Source organism: Bos indicus, chromosome 10, assembly GCF_029378745.1.
Source record: "Bos indicus isolate NIAB-ARS_2022 breed Sahiwal x Tharparkar chromosome 10, NIAB-ARS_B.indTharparkar_mat_pri_1.0, whole genome shotgun sequence".
NCBI lineage: Eukaryota > Metazoa > Chordata > Mammalia > Artiodactyla > Bovidae > Bos > Bos indicus.
Window position 1 is genome coordinate 87122702 of NC_091769.1, and position 21751 is coordinate 87144452.

At 46.3% G+C, this 21751-nt stretch overlaps 1 protein-coding gene and 1 long non-coding RNA gene across 2 annotated transcripts in view; both read left to right on the plus strand.

Annotated features, from left to right (window-relative positions):
• The window catches only part of IFT43 (intraflagellar transport 43), a 103872-nt gene that overhangs the window by 44487 nt on the left and 37634 nt on the right, over positions 1-21751 (plus strand). Inside the window, exon 3 of the mRNA XM_019969291.2 lies at positions 321-385. Within this exon, the coding sequence (XP_019824850.2) occupies positions 321-385 (65 nt within the window). The remainder of the gene's footprint in view (positions 1-320; positions 386-21751) is intronic.
• Positions 392-20890, plus strand: LOC139185123 (uncharacterized). The gene is made up of 2 exons (XR_011568667.1): positions 392-13861; positions 20491-20890. It is a non-coding gene; the product is annotated as an uncharacterized lncRNA (long non-coding RNA).

Genomic DNA, 21751 nt, shown 5'->3' on the forward strand with positions numbered 1-21751 from the left:
ACTAACCCCCTTGATTGTTTCCAGTTATTCCCTATATTTAAAAATGACATTACATTTCTCACTGATTATTTCCTTGCGATAAATTCCTGGGGTTAGAATTGTTGGCTCAGAAAGTGCGAGCATTTCTAGGGCTTTCAGTTGACAGTGCCAGACTGCCCTCCTGGTATGAAAGGTCTGAAAGCACGCAGGTTTCATAGTATTGTGTTTTGATTCAGAAGCTTTTGGTAGGTTGAAGGAGGGTTTAGGTGACCTTAACCTCAGCCCCGGTTTGCTGGAACGGTGATGCTGAGTGACTGTTTTGTGGCTTCTGTCCCTTGCAGGTTCCCCCTCCCAAGCCACCCCGCCGGCAAGGACGCTGGGCAGAGGCCTCCGTGAAGGTTTCCAAGTGAGTGCCAGCATCTCAGGGTTGGGGTGGAACGGGGAATGCTGTGCTTCTGTGTCGTTCTTCTGTTTTCTTATAACAGCTCTGTTGAGATGTAATTCCTATACCTGACAGTTCACCCATTGGAAATGTACAGTTGAGTCGTTCTTAGTGTATTCAGAGTTGTACTGTCATCACCACAATCACTTTTAGACCATATTTATCACCACCTCTTCTTACCCCATACCCATTAGCAATCACTGCCCTTTTCCCCGCAAGCTCCCCTGCCCTAGACAACTACCAACCTGTTTTCTGACTCTGATGCCATTTTTGGGCATTTCGTGTAAATGGAATCATGTGCCATAAGTCCACTGCATGCAGGCGAGTTCCATTCTGAGAGCTTGTTCAGAAGTCCAACAGAGTTAGCCTAGGTACGCGCCTAACACACCCAGCTGCATAGTACTGTACTGTAACAGGTTTATAACACTTCTTACACAAACAATACATACATAAAAAAACAAACAAAAAATAAAACATGTTTAATCTTATAATGTAGTACCTTGAAAAGCACAGTAGTGCAGTTCAGCAGCTGGCACACAGGGACTGGCACACACGTCTGCATCTTTGAAAGTCTGCAACTTGAAGGTTTTATGTTGGGGACTTACTGTATTATGTGGTCTTTTATGAGTGGCTTCTTCCACTTGGCGTAATGTTTTAAAAGTTCGTCCATATTTTGACATTTGGTGTTCTTCTTTAAGTTACTTTTCTAAACAGATTGGAATTGCCTGTTAGTTACTGCTGGATTACAAATCATTTTGGCCTTCAGTTCCCTTGTACTAAGTCTTAGATGAATGGTCAACCAATACACATATATATGTATATATATTTGCTGCACTTGGCCAACAATATAGTTTAACTAAAGATAAACTCAGGAGAGGAATTTCCTTTTCTCAAAGAATAGGTATTACTTTTGTTCTGAATTTCTTTCAGCAATTGTTGCCTTGAAAATAGCATTATCAAAAATATTTTTTCCAGTGTTCCCCTCTTCCTCCTCTGTTCCTCTCCCCACCTCTAAATATAGACACACACCACACATATGCTTTCTTCTCTCCTGAAGCATTTGAAAACAAGATGCAATCATCATGATATTTGATCTCTGAATACTCTAGCATGAATCTCTAAAGACTGACATTCTCCAAATAATCACCGTATAATTGTCACATCTAAGAAATTTCATAATGATTTAATAATATTTAAAATATAGTCTGAATTTCCCCAGTTGTCTCCACAATGTCCTTTATAGTTCCAGGAGCCAATCAGAGTTCATATATTGTGTTGGTAGTTCTATCTCTTTTTAGAATCTTTTACACTTTAAAATATTTCCAGCTCCCCTTCCCCACTACCATAACTTCACCCAATGTATTGACTTTTTTGAGGAATCCAGGTCAGTTGTAGAATGTCTCACATTCTGGATTTTGCTGATTGATTCCTCATGATTAGATTCAAATTAAGGGTTTTTGGCAAGAACAAATGATACTGTATACTTTTTATTGTCTCCAAATGATATAGAAAAATATACTTAGAGATATCCTACTCCCATCTTTATTCTTTTCACCTCATTTCTATTCATCTCCTATGGGTAACTTTTTTATTAGTTTCTGGTTTACCCTTCCTATACTTCTTTTTGCAAAATAAATAAGTGTATAAAATTTTTAATGTATCCTTATTTGTTTATATATACTAAGACTTAGCAAACTGTGGCCCACAGGCCAGTCCTCTGCTTTTTATGCAGTTTTTAAAGGTTCCATTGTAATCATTATAGAATATTGGCTATCTGCCCCTGTGTTGTGTGATACATCCTTGAACCTTACACCCAGCAGTTTGACCTCCCACTCCCCTTCGCTGTGTTGCCCTTCCTCACCACCATTCCCCACTGGGAACCACTGGTTTGTTCCCTGTGAGTCTGCTGCTTTTTTGATATATTCACTAATTTGTTGTATTTTTTTAGAATCCACAGATAAGTGAAATCACACAGTATTTGTCTTTCTCTGCCTGACTTCTTTCACTTAGTATAATGCCCTACAAGTCCATCTCTGTCACTACAAATGACAAAATTTTGCTCTTTTTGTGACTGAGTAGTATTCCATTCTGTGTGTGTGTGTGTGTGTGTGTGTGTGTGTGTACACCATTTTTTCTTAATCCAGTCACTTTGTTGATGGACATTTAGGTTGCTTCCATATTTTGGCAATTGTAAATAATGCTGCTTTGAACATGCTTTGGGGTGCATGTATCTTTTCAAATTGGTGTTTTTGCTTTTTGAGTGTATACCCAGGAGTGTAGTCGCTGGGTCATATGGTAGTTCCATTTTTAGTTTTTTTTTAGAAACCTTCAGTTTCCCACAGCGCCTGCACCGATTTATATTCCCACCAGCAGTGTGTAGGGTTTCCTTTTCTCCACATCCTTACGAACATTTATTGTTTGTGTGCCTTTTTTTTTGATGATAGCCATTCTGACAGGTATGACAGGTATCTCATTGTGGTTTTGATTTGCATTTCCCTGATGGTTAGTGATGTCTAGCATCTTTTGATGTGCCTGTTGGCCATCTGCATTTTCTCTTTGAAAAAAGTGTCTGTTCAGTTCTTCCACCCATTTTTTAATTGAGTTGTTTGGTGTTTTTTTTTTTTTTAATGTTGAATCTTATGAGCTGTTTATATGTGTTGTATATTAACTGCTTATTGGTCCTGTCATTTACAAATATTTCCTCCCATTCAGTTTGTTGTCTTTTCATTTTGTTTATGGTCTCCTTTTCTGTGCAAGAACTTTTAAGTTTAATTAGGTCCCATTTTGTTTATTTTTGCTTTTATTTCCTTTGCTTTAGGAGATCCAAAAAAAAAGCATTGCTGCAATTTTGTGTCAGAGTGTTCTGCCTATGTTTTCCTCAGTGAGTTTTATAGTATCCGGTCTTACATTCCTGCCTTTAATCCATTTTGACTTTATTTTTGTATATGGTATTAGAGAATGTTGTAATTTCATTCTTTCACATGTAGCTATCGAGTTTTCCCATCACCCCTTGTTGAAGAAATCGGCTTTTCTCCATTGTATATTCGTGCATCCCTCGCCAAAGGTCAGTTGACCATAAGTGCACAGCCACCTGTTTTTATAGATCATGCTTTCCTGGAACATGACCATGTTATAAACCTACATTTTATTTATTTGTTTTTAATTGAAGTATAGTTGATTTACAGTGTTGTGTTAATTACTGCTGTACAGCAAAGCGCCTCAGTTTTACATAGATACACACTTCTTTCTCATGCTCTTTTTCATTATAATTTATCCCAGGATATTGAATATAGTTCCCTGTGCTGTGCAGTAGGACCTTGTTGTGTATCCATTGTGTGTACCCGTCTGATAATCCCAAACTCCCACTGCGCCCCTCTCCCACCCCCTGCCCCTTGACAACTACCATTTTAGTTTTTATGTCCCTGATTCTCTTTCCACTTCATAGATGGGTTCATTTGAGTCATATTTTAGATTCTGCATGTAAGTGATACCACATGATACTTGTCTTTCTTTTTCTAACTTCACTTCGTACGATCATCTCCAGTTACAGCCGTGTTGCTACAAATGGCGTTATTTCATTCTTTTTGTGGCTGAGTAATTTTCCATCGTATGTAAGTGCCACATCTTCTTTATCCACTCCTCTGTTGATGGACAGAGGTTGTTTCCCTGTCTTGGCTATTGTGAATAGCGCTGCGATGCATCTTTCTGAAGTACAGTTTTGTCTGTGAATCTGCCCAGGGGTAGGATTGCCGGATCACGTGGCCATTCTGTTTTTGGTTTTCTGAGGCGCCTCCATACTGTATTCTGCATTCCCATCAACAGTGTCAAAGAGCTCCCTATCCCCACAGCCTTTCCAGCACTTACTGTGTGTAGACTTTTTAATGATGGCCATTCTCACCATCTGGCATAAGGCGGTACCTCCTTGTAGTTTTGATTTGCTTTTCTCTAATAATTAGTGATGTTGAGCATCTTTTCATGTGCCTACTGGCCATCTGTTTGTCTTCTTTGGAGAAATGTCTATTTAGGTCTTCCGCCCACTTTTTTGATTGGGTTGTTTGTTTTTTTGTTGTTGAGTTATATGAGCTGTTTGTGTATTTTGGAAATTAAGCCCATGTCGGTCACATTGTTTGCAAATACCTTCTTCCATTTGTGGGCTGTCTTTTCATTTTGGTTATAGTTTCCTTTGCTGTGCAAAAGCTTGTAAGTTTGATTAAGTCCCATTTGTTGTTGTTGTTGTTGTTTTCAATTGCATTGGGAGACTGACATAAGAGAACATTGGTATGTAAATCTACATTTTAAAAATTAGATCTCTCATCCATGTGAAATTAATTCTGGTGTATGATATGAGGTGTGGATCCAGTTTTATTTCTTTTTCCTAAGTGACATTTGTCCCATCATTTATTTGAACATTCATCCTTCCCCACCTTCTCCATAGCCAACTTCTGTTCATGTGCCTGGGTCTGTTTCTGGACTCATGATTCTGTTCCAGTGGTCTTTCTGTTCATGTATCATTAAGTACCACACTGCTCCTTGCCGAACATAACACTCATTTTTTCATGTTGCTGCTACTGCTGAGTCGCTTTAGTCGTGTCCGACTCTGTGCGACCCCATAGACAGCAGCCCACCAGACTCCCCCGTCCCTGGGATTCCCCAGGCAAAAACACTGGAGTGGGTTGCCATTTCCTTCTCCAACGCATGAAAGTGTAAAGTGAAAATGAAGTCACTCAGTCGTGTCTGACTCCTAGCGACCCCATGGACTGCAGCCCACCAGGCTCCTCTGTCCATGGGATTCACCAGGCAAGAGTTCTGGAGTGAGGTGCCATTGCCTTCTCCGTTTTTCATGTTAACCAAGTACAAGAAGTGGAGTGAGAAGTTCTAGTGAAAAGCTACTAAGTTATTAGGGGATTCTTGTGTTTGTATTATCTGGAATTTGTTTTGAAATATGGAAATGAGACAAATCGTATATCTGCTTCTTAGAAGGGGGAAAAAAAAAGGGAATCTCATATTAAGTCCTCCATGAATATATTAAAGATTTTTCCAGATCAGATCAGCTTCTCCTGGGAGGGAGGCACTTTTCCATTTCCCGTGTTACTTTTCAAAGGATTTCCTTGTTCAGCTTCCTTGGTCCATGACCCAGTCCTGACCACTCAATGGCAGTGTGCCCAGGGCTTATCCACCAGCCTCCTCTTCTCTGTCAGCGCTCACTCTTGGCATAATCTCCGTTCAGTCCTGGGTGTTCTCCCATCACCTGCACACTGTTGACCCTTGCACAGAGTTTGTATCTCTATCCCAATCCTTCCACTAGCATCTAGCCATCCACACCTCCTTTCTACTTGAATGTGCAACTCAATCCTAACGTATCCAAATTTGTCTTCTTAATTTCTGCCCCTTCCGCCCCTTCCACCCTGTCCCCTAGTCTGCACCTCCCCAAGCCTCCTCAGGTCTCCGTAAATGGACTCCACCTTCCCTTTCACTCAGACTCTGAACTTTGGGATCACGCTGGACCCTTCCGTCTCCACTCAGGTTCAGTCCATCAGCAAACCATGTTCATTCTAAACTTCAAGCACACCTGTCGTCTGCACTGCCAGCATCATTCCTGGCGCTGACTCGAGCCAGGCCCTCCTCCCTGCCTCCCTCTGCCTCCTTCAGTCTCAACTGCAGGAGCCAGAATGACCTCTTTACAGCATAGGTGAGGTCATTTCACTTTTAACAGCTCAGAACCCCCCAGAGGCATCTCCCCGCAAAAGTATACCACACAGTCTTTCCCATGGCTTCCCAGGCTCCACGTGACCTCACTGTCTGTAGCACCCTTCATCACTGTTCCCCACCTCCTGCTGGGAGAGTCACCGCCTGACATACGTCCATATACATGTGTATGGTGTGTGTGTGTGTTAGTTACTCAGTCGCGTGTTGCTCAGACTCTTTGCAACCTCATGGACTGTAGCCTGCCAGGTTCTTCTGTCCATGAAATTCTCCAGGCAAAAATGGAGTGCATAGCCATTCCCCTCTCCAGGGTATCTTCCCAACCCAGGGATAGAATCCAGATCTCCTGCCTTGCAGCAGATTCATTACCATCTGAGCCACCAGGGAAGCCCGCACATGTGCATACACATATACACATATTGTCTTTTTCTCTCTACTGTCTTATTAGCTCTGTGGGAGGAGACATACACTTGTTCACATGCCCCCAGGTCCCTCAAACAGTGCCAGTCCACAATAAGCTCTCAGTGACTATTTATTGAACACATGAATGATGAGATCAGTAGTTCTGAGGGGTCACTTACTGTGTCAGTGTGGGACCTGAACTCGAGGCTGGCAGCTCTACTGGGGAGGTGATGCTCTGTATGAAGAGCCTGAACCAAGGCAGTGGTATGAGCGTGGACAGAAAGGAGATTTGGAGACATTTTGGAGAAAGAGTTAACAGACGTGCCATTGGTTGGGTACAGGGCAGAGGGCAGAGTTTAAGGTCATTGCAAGGTGCCTGATCTCGCTGCCTGGTTGGGTAGTGGTGTCATCAGATGAGGAAGGCAGAAAGAGAGACTTGACTTGGGAGCCGGTGGCAGCGAATATAGATCATTTCCTCAGTGTAGGAGTCTAGGGGAGAGGTTGAAAAGCAGTTGCAATTTGAGCCATCTGTACAAATAGAAGACAAGGACAGAGCCTTGGATTTGGCTGTTTGGAGATTACTAGGGGCCTTTGAGAAAGTGATTATAGTGATTTGTGTTGGGGCCAGAGTCAGTTACAGCATGTGGAAGAGGAAGGTGGAAGTGAGGGGGTTGGGAACAGTGGTACAGGCTACTCTGAGAAGGTGCGGACACAGGTGGGACAGTATTTGGAAGGAGGAATCTGTGTTGAGCCTCATGTGTGTAATACCTGGCAAAGAGTGATTACAGTTGAAAGGGAGGTGGTGTAAAGAAGTAGGATCCTGAGGGATGGGATAAAACCTTCCAAGAAAGGCTAACTAACCTTGGACAGGAAGAGGCAGGGACATTTTTTTCCTTCAGGACAAGAGGGGGTTTGGAAAGGCCTGTAAGTTATCAAGAAAGGCTGAGGGAAGTAGGGAACTGGGGGCTACTTCATTTTTAACTGACCTCTTTTTTTCCCCTTCTTATTTTCAAAGTGGGAGGGCAAACTTGAGTGTTAAACTTGGTCAAGCAAAGGAGAGCTGGCATCTGGAGCCTAGTAGAACAGATTGGAAGCAGAAAGAGGAAAGGGGATCAGCTAGCCATAAGAGAGGCAGTTGCTGGGCTGCATTGAGGGCCTGCCCCATGAAGCTGGAAACATGAACTCCTGCTATTTGCAGGCGCCTCAGGGAGTCCAGAGAGTTAGTAGGCTTTCTGCCCCGCAAGAACTTGGGTCCAGTTGAGGAGATGAGGCATTTTCATGTGCAAAAATCAGGATCACCTAGAGCACATCATAAGTGAGAAACTAATGGAGTGGCCCAACCTCTATGATGTGACGTCAGAGGAGAGTAATCATGGTGGTCAAGGAATCCCTTGAAGAGGAGCTGGGGGTCAAGCTGGGGGAATTCTGGTGGGCAAAGAGGATCATGGGAAAGGATTAGTGTAGGTGTAAGTCTTGGGGGTGGGAGCAGTTACCATATTGTCAGTCTGGTTAGAACAGAGAAGTCACACTAAAAATAGTGTGCCCTTAAATTCTTTGGGGATGTGCTAGTCACTTGTCTCAGTCAGTTCAGGCTTCTACAACAGTCTCATAATCAGGGTGGTTTAAACAGCAAACATTGGTTTCTCACAGTGCTGGAGGTTAGAATTTTGAGATCTGGATGCTAGCATGGCTGGGTTCACATGGCCTTCCTTGGTGCGTGCGTGCACAGAGATCTCATGTCTCTTCCTTATTTTATGAGGGCACTAATCCCATCATGGGGGCTCCACCCTCATGATCTCATCTAACCCCAATTAGTTCCCAAAGGCCCCACCTTCAAACACCATTGAATTGGGGATTAGGGTATCAACGTTTGAATTTGGGGGGCCATAAACTTTCAGTCCATAGCTGCACCTTACCTGTGCATTACACCAACCATATTGGGTAGATTCTAGTTTTTAAGGTATCCCAGTACAAGGCAGGGAGAAGGAAGATGAGGCTTAGAGAGGCCTGTGTTGTCCCCAGTGGGAAATAGGGAAGAGGCTGTTTACTGAGAGGCTCACAGCCCACAGCCACAGGGGTGTGAATTTCTGGGATAACTTTGTTTTGTTTGCATAAACCTGTCCAAGCTAGAAAGCAGGCATATGTTGCCCACCTCCCTGGCCAGAGCTGTTGGCTGCTGGAACCCAAATACTCACCCCTGAGCCACTTAGGGAAGGGCTGTATTCAGGAATGGCCCGAGACCTGGAATCACTGCCTGTTCCCTCTCCCGACACCCCAGACATAGCTATGCCAAAGAATCCATCTTGGAGCCAGGCTGGCCTCGGCTCTGAAGTTGTCTGAGGTGGGGTACTTGTACCCAGTGGGGAATAGAGCTGAACAAGAGTCAGCTAGACTTGGGAAAGAGAGGAAGGAAAGGTAGTCTGATTAAGTTTTGTCTCAAAGTGTCTGTTTTTGGGTTTGTCCCTGCATTGATCTGCAAGGGAATGAGGCAAGTAATGGCCCCTCGGGGACTTTCAGGACTTTGCTCTCAATGTCAGCCGTCATTTTCAATCACCCTCTCCCTCCCAGCCATTAATTTTGGCCCAGGATCATGGGGACTTGTCCATCTATCACTCCTAATTGACACTAAATGATCTGTCAGTTTATTGATGAACGGCAGGAGTGGAATTGTCACAATATATTTTACTTTCTAACAACTCCTCCTGACAATTTTACCTTGTCCATCTCACTCTCCTCACATAAATCTCCATTGGCCGCTCGTTCCTTCTCATGGGCCGTTCTGGTGCCAGCCACTTCCACAGCATCTGCACGCGTCAAGGACATCAAGATGGCGGTAGAACAGCCCGTGTGCTGGTCCTGAGGTTGCCCCCTTCCCTCCTCCTTCTCTCTTTCCCTCTTGCTTTTTTTTTTTTTTTTTTTTTAATGGCAGAGATGTTCCAAGAATACTAAAGGGCTTCTGTCCTCTCCCTCGGTGTCATTGCCATACCAGAGTCTCTTTACCTTCTTGTTAGCAGCGAGTAGTTAATTCTTATTAGGCTACCAAAGTGTGAAAGGCAAAAAATTCAGAGCCGCCAGGCTCCTAGATCTGTGAGCACAGTTGCAGACCTGTGTTCTGTCCTGTTTAAAGCAGCTCTGTTCCAAGCTGGCCATCCCCATAGAAGTCAGTTTCTTAGAAAGATGTCGCCGAAGGTGGGTTAGCTGGAGCCTGCCCACTGGTGTGCTGTGTGCAGGATATAGGTGGGCCTTTGGGGCCCGGCTTAGAGCTGCCAAGGACCCTGAGCTGTCACCAGCGGCCACAAGCAGTCTCATCTGTCCAACCTCAGTTTTCTATTCAGCTTTTATTAAGTGCCCCCAAGTCTTGAAAGAGATGGGGAGGTGCTGGGCTAGATATATATAATGGTATATAGTTACTGTGGGTATGAAAAATCCTTTATCCTTTATGAGGCCAAGGATGAGCAGAGGCGCTCGACAACATATTAAAATGTCATTGCCCTCCTCCCTCCTTCCATTCCTGTTGAAGATAATTTTTGTTAACTGATAGGGACTGTTTTTGTTTATTAACCATCCTTCCATTATCATGCCTATCAAAATTAATAATGGTTCCTTAATGTCATCTGATAGCTAGAGTATATTCATGAGCACTTCCATTGTCTTGATGTCTTTTTATGGTTGATTGTATAACAAAAAGGGCAAATCAAGGTCCTCACCTGTACATAGTCATTAGATGTCTTTAGTCTCTTTCATTCTGAGCCATCCCCACCCCACACCCACCTCTTCTTTTCTCCCACGCCATTGATTTTTTTTTTTTCCTTTGAGAAACTTGTCCTACAGGGTGGCTCACATTCTGGATCTGGCCTGTTGATTCCTAGTCGTGCTGTCTGACTTGCTCCTCTGGCCCCCATGTCCCAGTGAGGCTGGAAGTTAGATCTAGGTCAGCTGATGGTTAGACACAGACTCACCATCTGGCAGAAGCGCTTCCCAGGTCGTGTTGTGCACATTCCGCTGCATCTCATCCGTAGGCACAGGTGTCCCAGCTCCCACTGCCAGTGAAGCTGTGATGGGTCCTTGGAGTCAGGGGTGTGGCCTCCATGTTACGTGGCCCACCAGACGCCCACCTACTGGTCAGAGTATCCACTGATGACTTGAGCTGTGATTTCATTAACAGGTGTCATGGTAATTTTCTAATTTTCACTCATAGAAAATTAGAAATTCTTCCATAAAATACTTCCTCTCCAACTCTTTGGTTGCCTGAAATACAATTCATTATACTTTCATCCTGCTTTTTCCCCTACTCCATCCAGTCTTTTTAGTTTGAAAATTTTCAAATCTATAGAAAAGTTGCAAGAATAGCACAACAAAACATCCTTCCCATTGCTGATGTTTTACCGAATGTGGCTCTTTCCTCATTTTCTTTTTTTTTCTTTTTCTGAACTGTTTGAGAGTGGCAGCTGCGTTTGCATTTGCATTACTTACCACTTGACATATACAGGTTCTCAGTATATACGTGATCACTGAGTCTTTTGGACATTTCTTACAGAGCTCTAGTAATTAAAAAGGGACCAGATATCCTTGAGCCCTTGACCTTCAGAATTTTCATCAATAGATACGATTTTGTTTAGCAGTATGGAGAATTTCTTTTCCACATGCTGCCCTGAGCCGTGTGCTGCCCTGGGATCCCAGAATTGGCATGACCTGGCAATGTCTTCAGGCGTCCTGAGCACCACGAGTGAACATTTATTTAGCTCTCAGCGAGGTTGATCAAGTATCAGAGATGAGTGTCCAGTGTTGGATGAAATCAGATGAGGCCATTACACAAGAGATGGTTGAGAAGGGAAGTCTTGATAGGTTATTGTGCATCCGTTTCCAAAAGCTGTGCCCAGGGCTTGGGCGCCATGGCCCTGTTACTGAGGATTTCGGAGATGCCCATGTGAGCCCCCTGCTTGAACCTCTGTCTTGTCTTTGTCTTTACTGCTCCTGCCTGCACATGTGCTTTTCCTCCACGTGGCTTCTGAGACGCGACAGATTAAAAAAAGGTGGCTTCAGGACCAAGCAACAACATACCTTTTTAACGTACACCTTCCATTTGTTCGATCTGTGTGGGCTCCCAAAAAAGGAATTTCTTGCCTTGCTCTCAAGCTATGTTCAGAACCTGGATGGAAAGATGATAAAGGACAATCTAGATAACTTTTTTACTTGAATGAACTTAGAGAATTCACAGGGATTTTTTCGGCTTGTTGATTTATTTGTGTAGACCATTGAGAATTTCATTGCGTTGTTTATCGCTGTAAATCATTTATGTTCAGTCGAACCTGAAGATGAAATAGATACCAAAGCTGCATCCATTAACATAACGAGTGAAAAAATATGTCCTCAGGAAGTGGGGAAGAGTGTGTGATTTGTTGAGCTCATTCTGTCCTTACCCTCTCTTGTCTTCAAACACTTGTACTGTGTTGGTGGCTGGTAGGTAGCGGGCATGAAGGCAGGACTCTGCTGAACTGTCCTCTCCGACTGAGCCCCGAAGTGCGCACAGCTGTGAGGTACTCACTGCAGGTCACTCTCCATGGGCAGAGGTGAAGGTGAGCGTTGGTTCATGCTGCAGACACAGGGACAGACTGCTGCGCCTCGGCCAGTGCGTGCCGCCAGGTCTAACTCTGGTCGACAGAACCCCTTTTCATAGTGATGATATTCTGCCTCTTTGTGGAGTAAGGTCTGTTTGACCTTAAAACTCAAATGTAGCAAAGTTGGGAAAGGTGGCTCACTTTGTGAAGACAACTGTGACAGAGAGAAAGAGTAGGATGCAGAGACAGTGCAGATCCTTACGCTGTAGACACTATCACTGCACCTGTCTTTTGAGGCATCAGAACTCTGAGTGTTTAACTTTATTTATTTTAAATAAATTTTATTTTTCAACTCTTATTATTTTTATTATTAGAGTATAATTGCTTTGCGATGTTATGTTAGTTTCTGCTGTACAACAAAGTGAATCAGCTATATATATAGGTATCCCCTCTCTCTTGAGCTTCCCTTCCACATCCCCCATCCCACCCCTCTAGGTCATCACAGAGCACCGAGCTCAGCTCCCTGTGCTATGCAGTAGCTTCCTGCTAGCTGTTTTACACATGATAATGTATTTATATGTCAGAGCTACTCTCCCAGTTCGTCCCACCCTCCCTGTTCCCCGTCCTGTGTCCACAAGTCCATTCTGTACATCTGTGTCTCTATTCCTGCCCTGCAAATACGTTCATCTGTACCATTTTTCTAGATTCCCTGTATTTAAAAAATCATGGTATAGAATTCAAAAGATTAAAGAGACTGGGATCATGAAATTTGCTAAGACAGTAGATCTTAAATATTCCCACTCTGCATGCACACAAATGGTAACTGTGTGAGATGATGTATGTATTAAGTTGATTGTGGTAAACGTTGTACACCTTAAATATATATAATCTCTGTCTGTTATGCCTCATTAAAGCTTAAAAAAAAAAGGCTGGGATATAAAAGGAAAGTTTCTTTCTCTATTTTTTGTGCCCCCCCCCGCCCCCGCCAGATACTCAGATCCCCTTCCTGTGTCAACCACTGTTCACTAGTTTTATTGAGTTTCCTGCCAAAGATACTCTGTGCATTTTACAAAAAAATAAGTTAATGTGCTCTATAACTACACCCCCCCCATAAACGGTAGCCCATCTATTCTGCATTTTTCTTTTATCATATAAGAGTATTTCTTGGTGATCTTTCTGAATCTCAATACAGAGTAGACCTGCATCATTTTTAAGGGCTGCATAGTACTCCAAAATTTCCTGTCTCGATAGAAGTAGTCATGAGCAGACAATAGACATGATATTCTCCCAGGCTGTAAAAGGAGACTTGTATTTTTTATTCATGTAGTTGCCATAACATGACTCTGTAGAAAATATCAAAGGCTTATATGTACTGTAAGGAGTACATATAAATTCCATAGGCTGGAGAACGAATAGGAAGCATATATCGTTTTTTTCATTGAAGATTGAGAGAGGCGCATTTTCATGCGTTCCCATCTGGATTGATGAAAGTGATGTTCTGTGTTCTGTTCATTGCAGTTTAGGGGCCTGGATGGCTCGTCTAGTGTCACAGAAGCAGTTTACTTATGCAAATGACTAAATATGAAATAATTGGAATCTTGCAATTCTGTCAAGTGCCTCCCAGTTGAAGGTGATAGCAGTCTGTTCCCGTAAGCCCCACGTGGAGTAGCATTTGGATACTTCCCTTCCCGCTCTGAAAGGTGGAGCAGTCTTCAGACTACTGGGCTGCTACTAAGGCTGTCTGGACAGCCCTGCGCAGGCCCTCCCTGGAGCAGAGGTGAGTGCCTGGTGCTCAGGGAGGTGGGGAGGGTGCGTGCAGTGACTGGAGATGGGCCTGCCGCCTGTGCGTGTGCACCCGGGAGGGGACGGCTGAGGCCGGAGGCTGCACGGTGCCCAGGAGCCGCGTTTCTAGGGCCCACGTCAGCAGCCCTGCTTCCCAGGTGCCTGCGGGGAGGCCTGTTGGAAGGGCTGCCTAAGACTGCAAAGTAACAGGCTGAGATCCATCCCTACCCTGCCCAGAGCCTGCGCCCAGCTTCCCTCATGCCTGCAGCTTTTCTTGACTAGTTAAACTACCCTTGAGTTTTATCTTTATGACTGAAAGCCAGGAGCAATTCTAGAATAGGTTCTTGGCATGTCCTGTGAAGGCTTTGACTTTTGGTACTTGGCAGTTTCTAGTTTTGCAGAGGTGCAAATTCTTGTGTGACTGGAGCTGGGAACCAGGGGTAGGATCATAAAAGAGGGAGTCTCTGAGGTTCGGGAAGGGATTGACAGGCCCACAGAGGGGTCCCTTAATTTATAGTAGCCGAGAAAGCACAGCGTCCTATGGAATGCTCCTGTGCCTCTCTGGATTATCACTTAGTGCAGAGATCTTGAAACTAGAAAGTGAAAGTGAAGTCGCTCAGCCGTGTCCGACTCTTTGAGACCCCATGGACTGTAGTCCACCAGGCTCCTCTGTCCATGGACTTTTCCAGGCAAGAGTACTGGAGTGGGTTACCATTTCCTTCTCCAGGGGATCTTCCCAACCCAGGGATCGAACCCAGGTCTTCTGCATTGTAGACAGACGCTTTACTGTCTGAGCCACCAGGGAAGTGAAATTAGAAGCTTCTGTCCAGATCCTTTCAGATTCTGGTGCCTTTACAGTGCTGCCCTCGGTTTGCCTGAACTCCTTCCACTGCTGGGGGATTCAATGGAGACATTTATATTTTTTTTAAGTCTTTTGTAGTTATATAAGCAAACCAAGGACACTTTAATGATATAAAAATTCAAACAAGACATGAAGCTAAATTTGCCTGAAACTATCATTTCCTCCGATCCTAGTCATCTCTCTAGAAGTGGATACTCATAACAGTTCATTGGTATCTGTTACCAACAATAGATATATTATATAGTTTTGCACAATAGATACACTTTCAGAAGTATATATATGTAGTTGTCTCTCGGGATCCAAGGGGGACTGCTTCCAGGACACCCATAGGTATAAAAATCATCAGTGTTTAAATCCCTTCTATCACATGGCATGGTATTTGCATATAACTTAGACACATCCTCCCATGTACTTTAAATCATCTCTGCATTACTTATGATTCTTAATACGATGTAAATGCTATGTAAATAGTTGTAAATGCAATGCAAATGCTATGTAAAGAGTTGGCAGGGTGTGGCAAGTTAAAGTTTTGCTTTTTGAGATTTTTTTTTTCCTTCAGATATTTTCAATCCGTGGTTGGTTGAATCCGCAGATGCAAAACCCATGGATATGGAGGGAGGACTGTGTGTGTATGTGTGTGTGTGTGTGTGTGTGAGTACACATATATTACACATAAATACACATATATACAAACACACAATATCCCCCCCACCCCCGCCATGTTTTTTTAAACAGTTCCTCTTTAGGAAATTTGCAGCTCCATCCTCTGACCCAGATTCCACCTTCTGGGGCCACACTGCAGAACCGCGTGTAGACAACCCACACGTCATGCCCAGCCCTCTTGTTGTATGGATGGGAAAACACACAGACACACGGTGCTTATTGTGGCTTTGGCGCTGGCTGCTGTGCTAAGCACAGTTGTCTTAATTTATCCTCAAAGTACCCTCCCCACCCCATTAGGTAGGTTCTCTTATTATCCCCACTAAAAGACAAGGAAACAAAACTTCAGAAAGGCTGACTAACCTACTCATGGTCACACAGCCAGTAAGAGCCCGGCAGGATTTGAACTGGGTGAGTCTGACCGTGGGTCTTGCTCTTCTTCTCTGCGCCTTGACACCTTCTGTTTCGTGCCCTTGACCCCTGGTGTTGTGTGTGTGCACTGGCGGGAGTCTCAGCGGGTGTCCCCTGAGGGCAGAGCAGCACGCGGTGAACGCGTGACCCCCGGCTTCCCTGGCTGCCTGCCCGCAGAGATGGTGAGCACAAAGGATGCGGTCCACACAGGCCAAGGCCACGCCAGTCACACGGTCAACAGACCCAATTGGGCTGTGGTTCAGTTCAGTTAGGCATCAGAAACGTTCGTTCCTTCTAAGCCTGCTGTGCCCTCCAAGAACTGGATCCGTCCCCAGGCAGCCAGCTCGGAAGCCGGTTCTAGTTACAGGTTTCGGCCGTGACTCCTGCCAAGGCCGAGGGCAGAGTGGTCTATGGGCTCTCAGCCCAGAGCAGGCACTCCAAGCATTCATGAAATGAAGGCAGGCATCTGCCTGGGAGGTATTTCCCCTGTCCATCTCCCCCATACATCCCCCCCACTATCCCCCTCCTTCCAAGGGTCACTCCTTCCACCCCACGCCCCCCACCCCTCCCCGTGCCTGCTGGAAAGGGTCACTCCTTCCACCCCGCGACCCCCACCCCTCCCCGTGCCTGCTGGAAGCTGAAACATCTGCCTGTGGTCTAGTCCCATCGCCATGTCTGTCACCCACTCCCCTGTCACCCTGGCGCAGGCGGGTCATGTGGACTGTTTGGGCTGAGGCTCCTAAGGGCTTTGGACTAGGTGATCTCGAAGCTCCCCATTTCAGCTGTAGGATGTCACAATCCTGGGAAATCCCAGATGTTCAAGCCCTGTGGCCCCGGGATTTCTTTCCACCGAGCTCTGTCTGGGAGAAAGCGGGGCAGTCCAGCTTCTCCTGATGCCCCCAGCTTCACACCCTTGGGCTCTGTCTCTTCAGCGTTAGAGCTGAATGGTCTCTAAGGCCCTGCACAACTCGGAAAGAGTGTCTGCCAGTCTGAACTGTGTTTTCTGGACAGCCACTTGAGACAAATCATCTGGGTGCATAAACCATGGAACAGTTGACAGACCCCGAGACGCCGCATGCCTCCCAGGCACAGGGGCCAGTGGAGGAGGCCTGGGTGTGCCCCAGTGTACTTGGAGTAGGCAGAGCCCGGGGGAGATGGAAGCCCATGGTCTGCCTGGAGAAGTGAAGGAAGTCAGTGGACAAGGCAGAGAAGGACCTGCATGCAGGGCTGTGAGTTGCAGGCATGTGCTTTACCAGGAGCCTTGGATGTGTTGACAGCTGCGACCGGTGGTGCAAGGGACACACAATTACACCTCTCTTGAATGCTTTTCTGATGTGGCACCATCTTGGGGAATTTGCAGATGTAAAAAGACGCCTGTTTCTCCCATAGAGGCCTCCTCTTAAGGGCTGCCCCAGCTCCACTCTGTATAGTGAGTGCTTCTCTCTCTAGGCTGGATGGAGTTGCGGAGAGGCCTGCTCAGCTTTTCCCTTGAGTTTGACATCCCTTTTTTTTCTGGCAGATTTTGGTGATGTGACTCATCCATTTCCTGTGAATTGCTCTCCTCATGTGTCCATTTCAAATCATTGCTTTCTCTTATGAGACTGTTTATTAAGGTTACCTAATTATGATTTCATGAGGGTGGTTTTTCCATAGGATATGTGTTCTTCCTCACCTGGAATGACTTCTCATTTGCCACTAGTTTTGTTGTATTAGTGAGGTTGAATTCATCTGAGGTTGAATTCATCTGCAGGCAGCAGCATACGTGTGTGCTCAGTCACTCTGTTGTGTCCCTCATGGACTCTAGCCCACCAGGCTTTTCTGTCCATGGTGTTATTGTGGCAAGAATACTGGAGTGGATTGCCATTTCCTCCTCCAGGGGATCTTCCCAGCCCAGGGATTGAAATCCTGTCTCCTGAGGCTCCTGCACTGGCAAGCAGCAGAGAACCATATTAGTAGAACTCTAAATGGAAAGAGGTTTATGTCAGAAAATAGGAGGTCCAGAACTTCGTGGTCCAGGGCTGATGTGGCAGCTCCGTGGTGACAGCAGGGATGGAACTCTTTCCATCTTCCTGCCCACCATCCTTTGCATGTGGGCCTTTGTCATCATGCTATGCCTCATAGTGGTATAATGGCTGCTGTGCCTCTAGACCTCACCTCTGCTTTCCAGGCAAGAAGAATGGTGGATGATATGGAGGAGAAGAAAAAGGGTTCTTTATTAGTAAGAATTTGTTTTTTGGAGGTGAGGGGGTAGAATATGCTTTCCACGGACTGCTGCACCTTTCTCATTGATCAGGAATGTATATGCTCACCCCTCAGTGCAAAAGAGGCTGAAGAGTGGAATATTTTTAGTTAGGCTCATTACCAACTAAAGCAGAATTAGGGTTTGAGTTGAGAGGACGAGGACAGGAGTTCTGAGTAGGCACCATGCTGTTTTCTGTGGTCGACTCCATCAGGCCGAGAGACAGAAACCACTGGTTGGGGTTCTTTCTGAGACTGTGTCATGTGATGTAGAGAGTCGGGTGTGCTAAGGAGCGTAAAAACAGTCTCACCTAATGCTGGGAGCTTCTTAGAAGTAGGGAATCATTGGGAAAGGCCTCAAAAGGCAGAAAAAGTTGCTTTTGAGACAGGGATAAACAAAAGTGGCTGAAGTGAAGGAAGGGAGCCAAGTGGCCAAGTGGCAGAGGAAGTGGAAAGCAGGAGACGGACAGCGTGAGAAGGGTGTGCACCGAGAAGGCTGAGGATGAACCTGGAGACCGAGTCAGCATCGGGGGAGAGTTAGCATCGGGGAAGCGGCGGGCGGCTGGCGTGAGGACTTGGGGGGTGTAGGTGGCGGGCGGCTGGCCAAGTGGGGAGAGTGGGTGTGTCTCATTCCCCGACAGTTTCAGCCAGAGGCAGCAGTAACCTGGGAAGCAGGGGAGCGAGGGGGTTAGAAGCAGAAAGTATGGAGCAATGGCTGTGCACACCTAGCCAGCACCCATCTCTGGGCAAGGGTTCCACTATAGGATTGAGGAGGAGAAAGACAGTGTCTTGAGCACAGGGAGTGGAGACTGGAGTTAAAAGCATCCTCATTATCATCGTAATGGAAGTAGCAACGGCTGTTCCCCGTCTCATCCTGTGTGCCAAGTACTGTGCTAAATACTTGATGTAAATTAACTCACTTGATTCTAATGACAACCCCGTGAAGCGAAATGTGGTACTATCACCAGTTTTGCAGGGTTTAAGTGACTTGCCCAAGAGCACACAGCCAGTGAATGGTGATGCTCGGCTTTGAGCCCTCTGAGCCCCGGGGCCTCCAGCCCTCTGGGAGCCGGAGAGCAGAGGGTTGACTTCTGAGGTGCCCTGTTGGGAGGTCCAGAGGGTCAGCAGGTCCTTCTCTCCAGCTGCTTAGAGGGAAAGAAAGCAGAAAGGAGTCATAATCAGGAGGAAGTGAGCCACCGAGGCGCTTAGCAGAGGAGTGGGAAGGGGAGGTACAGGCTCCCGGTGAAGCTGGGAGAGTGTGGCAGGTTTTGACAACACCTAAGAAAAGAGGCTTCCCTGGAGGCTCAGATGGGAAAGAATCTGCCTACAATGCGGGAGACCTGGGTTTGATCCCTGGGTCAGGAAGATCCCCTGGAGAAGGAAACGACAACCCACTCCAGTACTCTTGCCTGGAAAATTCCATGGACAGAGGAGCCTGGTGGGCTACAGTCCATGGGGTCACAAAGAGGCGGACATGACTGAGCAACTTCACTTCTTCAAGGAAAGAGGGCTTCCCGGGTGGGCTCAGTGGGTAAAGAACACACCGGCAATGCCGGAGACGCAGGAGATGCGAGTTCAGTCCCTGGGCTGGGAAGATCCCCTGGAGGAGGGCATGGCCACCCACTCCAGTATTCTTGCCTGGGGGCATCCCACCGACAGAGGAGCCGGGTGGGGTATGGTCCCTAGAGTTGCAAAGAGTCAGACACGGCTGAAGCGACTGAGCACACAGGGAAAGGGAAGGGGGGACCAAGGAGGAAAATGTCTTCAGGTCTTCAGTAGGAAGAGAGTCTGTGTGAACTTTGTTGTCTCTAGGAATGACTGCATAAGGGAGAAGGGTCCCCCAATTCCTTTCCCCGCTGTTCCTGTCCTCTTTCCCTGCCCTTCTGCTCCCTCCCCACTTTCCTCTTTGGTTTTGTTTTCCCCACGCATTGACTTTGGGAATCTCCAAACCAGCACATGACAGTGATTGAAATTTTAGGGCTGGATTAAACAGCTGTGGGGATCAGGAAGATTCCCCTGGAGAAGGGCGTGGCAACCCACTCCAGTGTTCTTACCTGGAGAATCCCGTGGACAGAGGAGCCTGGTGGGCTACAGTCCATGGGGTCGCAAAGAGTCAGGCACGACTTAGCGACTGAGCACACAGACCAGGTGTGGGAAAGGGGCGGCTTGGGAGGTTGTCAGAGTAGGAAATAGTTTTCATGGGAACAGACTCGGGGGGTGGGCGGTGGGGGCCAGTAGAGGCAGGGTCAGCGTCATTCACAGAGCTGAGGAAGGACCCGAGAGGTCACGAGGTGGCCCCTTCGGTTTGGAGGTGGAGGAAATGAGGCCTGGGGCGGTTAAGTGGCTCAGGGGTGGAATCTTAAGACTTAGAAAAGCCGGCAGATGTCACCTTGCCCCGCTGCCCAAGGTCGTCCAGCTAATTAGTGTAATAGAATGTGCCTCTCGTTCTGCAGCCATGCCATCCTCAAACCTGGAGAGCGGCAGGCATTCATCTCAAGTTCATGAAAAGGCCGTGCACTACGCTATTTGTGCAACAGCGCATCTGTGAGAATAAAACCCGTCTTTACTGCGGTCCTCCGGGACCCTCGCAGAAATGAGATGTTGATCATATGAAGCAATCTTACTGAACAAAACAAAACAAAAAAAAACTTTCAAGGAAAAGAAGTTGTGTCCCCTGAGCCAGCCCGTCTGCTAAAGGGGGATGCACTGCTTTGCAGAGTGAGCCGGCTGAAAGCCAGCAGGGAGGGACGGGGGCGCCTGCCATTGGTTAGAATTCTCCCGGCATACATGATCTCCTTGTTCTCCCTTTGATGGATTCAGTCTCTCAAAAATAAAATGCATCTGTGAACATCATACCTGCCTTTTCCCTTCTCTTTTTAGTCCTTTATTGAGAAGTAACTGAAAGCCGTTTTCGTTGTCGAAGCCACAGCCCGGGCAGACATAGGTATAATTTATGCACACGAAATAGAACCCCTTTTGTATAAGCTCGGTTCTTTTCTGGTCTGGTGGGTCTGCTGGTGGTTTTACTTTTTGTCCCGTCTTCCCTCACCACCGCTGGTTACTGGGGGCTAGGCCTCTTTCTCCTGGTTTCACAGCAGTCATCGCACAAGAGGCCATATTGAGAAGTGCCAGAGTGTCCTCGGTTCTGTACCAGGGGGTCACTGGGTTGGATCCGGAGCCTTCCAGAAGGCTGCCCCACACAGTACCCTGCCAGGCCCCGGGAGGGCCTCGCACATCGGCAGTGGAGGGGGCCACCTCTAGCGGCAGGTACCACTGCACCACCTTCCCTGTGGGTAGCTTCTCACTTGGGTGAGTCCCAGTGTGATTGCGGGCCTGTGGGGGACCACAGGATGCAACGGAAAGGCAGAGAGAACAACTAGTGAGTGACCAGAAGGAAGTCTCCACCGGTTTCTTTATTATGGAGAAGAAAATTCTAGGAGAAGTAAAAGACCCTGATCATTCAGTGTAAATCATCTCTAGTTTTTTAAAAAATGGACTGAAATAAAGGTTTTTAGAAGCACTGATGAAAGTTTGCCCCCTGACTTTGCCAACCAAGGTCCATATAATCAAAGCTATGGCTTTTCCAGTAGTCATGTATGGATGTGAGAATTGGACCATAAAGAAGGCTGAGCACCAAAGAATTGATGCTTTTTCAACTGTGGTGCTGGAAAAGACTCTTGAGAGTCCCTTGGACTGCAGTGAGATCAAACCAGT